Source organism: Sinocyclocheilus grahami, unplaced genomic scaffold (genome assembly GCF_001515645.1).
Source record: "Sinocyclocheilus grahami isolate Dianchi unplaced genomic scaffold, SAMN03320097.WGS_v1.1 scaffold331.1, whole genome shotgun sequence".
Lineage (NCBI taxonomy): Eukaryota > Metazoa > Chordata > Actinopteri > Cypriniformes > Cyprinidae > Sinocyclocheilus > Sinocyclocheilus grahami.
Genome location: NW_015505510.1, coordinates 46,753 through 50,895, shown reverse-complemented (window position 1 = coordinate 50,895; position 4,143 = coordinate 46,753). Strand labels below are relative to the sequence as shown.

At 36.1% G+C, this 4,143-nt stretch overlaps 1 protein-coding gene across 1 annotated transcript in view; it reads left to right on the top strand.

Moving 5' to 3' along the window:
- Nucleotides 1–505: 505 nt before the first annotated feature.
- LOC107602600 (UDP-glucose:glycoprotein glucosyltransferase 1-like) overlaps nt 506–4,143 on the top strand; it is a gene marked incomplete at its 3' end in the record, with an annotated part of 26,680 nt that continues 23,042 nt past the window's right edge. The window contains exons 1-7 of the mRNA XM_016295142.1: nt 506–554; nt 1,379–1,517; nt 1,618–1,697; nt 1,994–2,124; nt 2,198–2,310; nt 3,302–3,476; nt 3,585–3,681. Of these exons, the coding sequence (XP_016150628.1) occupies nt 518–554; nt 1,379–1,517; nt 1,618–1,697; nt 1,994–2,124; nt 2,198–2,310; nt 3,302–3,476; nt 3,585–3,681 (772 nt within the window). The remainder of the gene's footprint in view (nt 555–1,378; nt 1,518–1,617; nt 1,698–1,993; nt 2,125–2,197; nt 2,311–3,301; nt 3,477–3,584; nt 3,682–4,143) is intronic.

Genomic DNA, 4,143 nt, shown 5'->3' with positions numbered 1-4,143 from the left:
TCATGGAATCTACCCAAAGACAATAAATACCATATATGGCTTACCTATAGAAATGTATTACACTGAGGTCGCTGTAAAAAAAAATAAAAAATTCAAAATAGAAGCAACATAAAAACAGGCATCATACTCATTAGTGCTATGAAAAAAAAACAAAAAAAAAAACAGAAAGATCTTGCAGTCAGATCGCATTATCACAACAAAGCCAGTTTCCATTCCTTCCCTTTAAAATCTGAGTTAAAAGCTCCTGTGTGCTCTTCTTGAGCCAAAATGGCGCCTATGACCACTTAGCTGTCTAACACATAGCCGGTAAAAACATTGCATTATGTTGTTGTCTTTAATCAAATTCCTGACTTTTTATAATCAATGCGATATTCTTTTTTATTAATGTTGTTGTTAATGCGGCGCTTATAATATTATATGTGATTTTGCGTATACTTCAAGCTATATTTCTGGAAAGGCACAGAGTGCAGAGCCTACACACGAACCGTGGGGTGGACCACACTTGTACCGTCCAAACATGGCAACCCACGAAGCAGACTTAGAAGCCGGTGCTGGTATGGTTGCTTACTTTATTCTCAGCATAATTCTGTCGCGTTGCATTTATTTCAATGATAGTGTGTATGAATACGTCACTTAATGCATTTAGCCACTGGGACGAAGCAAATGTTTGTGATTAGTCATCCTTGCATAGTTATAAGGACTGCCAATGCGCTACACAGAGAAGTGAGCTCATATAAACGATGGATTCTTCTTTTTAAGATAATTTTCTGGTTATTGTGTTCTAAGAGTATTTGAATTCAGTCGCAGCTCATTCTCATAACCTGTAAAAATCGAATTCCAATCCTTCGCATTATGATTATATAAGACACATACTACTTGTTTATACTTGGTGCATTTAAATTCGGTCTGAGTGCCAGTTAGATGCCAGTAAAAATGAATTCATCCTCCTAAAATATGCTTTGAAAGATTTTGTTATAATGCAGGAAGTTAATAAGAACCCGGAAGTCCTGCTCGACGAGAACGCTGATTGGATGAAGCTAATCGTAATGTCCACGATGAGTGCTCTGATTGGCTGAGAGTCAAGTCGCGCTGTCCTCTTCAACCTGTCAAATGAAGAGAAATACAAACAATGCAGAAACATATGAAGGCTGTCTTGATATATATTTACGCGTTTTATGGTTATAGTTTGCAAGTATTTTATGTCAGTTTGTTCTAATTTGATGTAGATAAAAAGAGGACAGATTCAACGTTTGTTTCACTTTCTTTTTGAAGTGTTTAACCTATATATATATATATATATATATATATAGAATTAGTGGTGTACCATTACCAGTGAGTCCCGTCCTCAAGCAGAGACTAAACTGTTTTATTTTCTCAGGCTTTTGTGGGAAAATGTGGATGTTGTGTGCTGCACTGCTGGCTCTGGGCTCTGTCCAATGTTTCAGTAGTGACTCAAAAGCTGTCACAACAACACTGACCACTAAATGGCCCTCTACACCACTCCTGCTGGAGGCCAGGTTAGCTTGCCTTGAACACACGATGATGACCGCATGTTTAATATATAGTGTTACGCTATACTTTACTACTAATAAAAGATGCCTTTATAATGTTCTACAGTGAGTTCCTTGCTGAAGAGAGTCAGGACAAGTTTTGGGACTTTGTGGAAGCCAATCAAAATATTGAAAGTGACCATGATGGTAATATTTGATCTGAATCCCATCTTTTACTTTCACCTTTTAGACATGCTGAGGCTTGTCAACATGTTTGCCTATTTTTATGAAGCTGTTACCCTTTGTATTTAAGGAAATGCTGTTGTATTGAATATCATATATTAAAATAATGTATACTTTTATGCTGTGGTATGTTATGCAAAAACAATAATATCAAGTTACTTGCGGTTAATGAAGATAGTTCCAATAGCACCAGTATTTGTGTCGATGCTCTTGACATGCTGTTGGCCAATCAGATTACCAGATTGTTGTCCATATTTCAGACACGGATCTGGCATACTACGATCTGATCCTGAAGAGAGCCAGTGTGCTGCTGAGCCCAGTCCAGCTAAACCTGCTGAAGTTGGCTTTGTCTCTGAGGGCCTACTCATCCACCGTCCATTCCTTCCAGCAGGTGAGTAGGACCTCTCCACAGCTGTTTAATGTGAATCTGGAGAAATCATGTTTGACTCCGTTTGTTTATGTAGATCGCCTCTAATGAGCCTCCTCCACCGGGCTGTAAAGCGTTCTTCAATATACATGGACAGACGTCTTGTGATACAGAAAGACTTAAAGTCATGCTGGATAATGCCGTAGAACGGTGAGTAAAACGAAGACCTGTTGTAGCCTCCCCTCCAACATTAAGAAACATTATCCACTTTTTTTTTTTTTTGAATGAAAAAACATTTACATTTCCCAATGTTCCACAAAAATGTCACTTTGCCACCAGTGAGTAAGCCTGGTGGAGTGACTCACAAAATAAATAAGTAAATAAGTACTCTCTTGGGTATGCATGAAAATGTTGCTAATCAGGACACAAACAGAAAGCAAATAAGGTATTTCAAATTTCAGTAATTAAATGTTTTTTTGAAACTATGATGCCTCCACAGAAACATATAAATAATTTAGCACAATAATCTAGCCATTTAGAATTTTGCATGTCTAACAGTTAGACTAACATCTAAATCTATGTAAAGAGGCTTTTTCATGTTGTATTATATGTATTGAGCATGCAAATGTCACTTTTGCCACCAGTGAGTAAGCCTGGTGGAGTGACTCACAAAATAAATAAGTAAATAAGTACTCTCTTGGGTATGCATGAAAATGTTGCTAATCAGGACACAAACAGAAAGCAAATAAGGTATTTCAAATTTCAGTAATTAAATGTTTTTTTGAAACTATGATGCCTCCACAGAAACATATAAATAATTTAGCACAATAATCTAGCCATTTAGAATTTTGCATGTCTAACAGTTAGACTAACATCTAAATCTATGTAAAGAGGCTTTTTCATGTTGTATTATATGTATTGAGCATGCAGTTTTCATGTCCCCTTTGATTAGAGACTCCTTTTTTTAACTTAAAACACTTAAACACTTGAGTGCATTAAAACACTTAAATCCTACACTTTTCCTTATACAAATACATTTAAACTAAAGTACTGACAGTGTCAACAAACCCAAACACAACCAAAACTTTGTAATGTTTTAGATTTTTTTCCCCACTTACTTATTTGTTGTTTGTATTATTTATATATTGTTTTGTTTGCATTTAATGATTTTTGCATTATATATGTATTTATTAATTTTCAGGCCCAAGCCTTACCTGTTCAAAGGCGATCACAAATTCCCTTCAGCCAGTCCCGATGCACCGGTTGTGATTCTTTATGCCGAGCTGGGCACCAAAGAATTCACCAGATTCCATCAGCTGATGCTGGCCAAAGCCAACAAAGGCTTGATCACTTACGTTTTACGCCACTTTCTGTCGGTGAGAATTAAACCTTTTAGTATTTTAAATCATCATTTTCATTGTATTGAATCTCTTTATCTTTTCATCTTAAGATGAATAAGTCCATATACTCTGTCACCCATGCAGATCCCCAGCAAAGGTAGAGTGCACCTGTCTGGATATGGAGTGGAACTGGCCATCAAAAACCAAGAGTACAAAGCCAAAGATGACACACAAGTTCAAGGTATGATTGCAGCCGAAAGTCTTTGTGTTGTGACTTTGAAAGAAAGTTAGTATAATTTAACCCTCATGTGGTGTTCGGGTCCATTTTGCTCTGAAAAAATTAGTTAACACTAGTTAATGTTATCGCATTGGACTGAAATTTTGTGACTTTGTTCACAAAGGGTATAACTACTTCTAAAAAATGTTTTGATAATTTTCATACTTTTCTGGGGGAGATTGTTCACCTTGTTACACTTGTGATGTTCCAGGGCAAAAATTACCCGGCCTCAAAAAAATGCTTATAAATCACTCATTATGCTATATTATCACCAAAGATTGGATTCAATGTTTTTGTCAAATTCTTTTCTTTCATTTAGGACTGGTTTTGTATTTATATTTGCATCTGATTAATCGTAGGCCTCATTTATCTGAAAGTAGGCACCTCATTTTTTGAGTGAAAAAAAGCATTATTTATGAATAATTT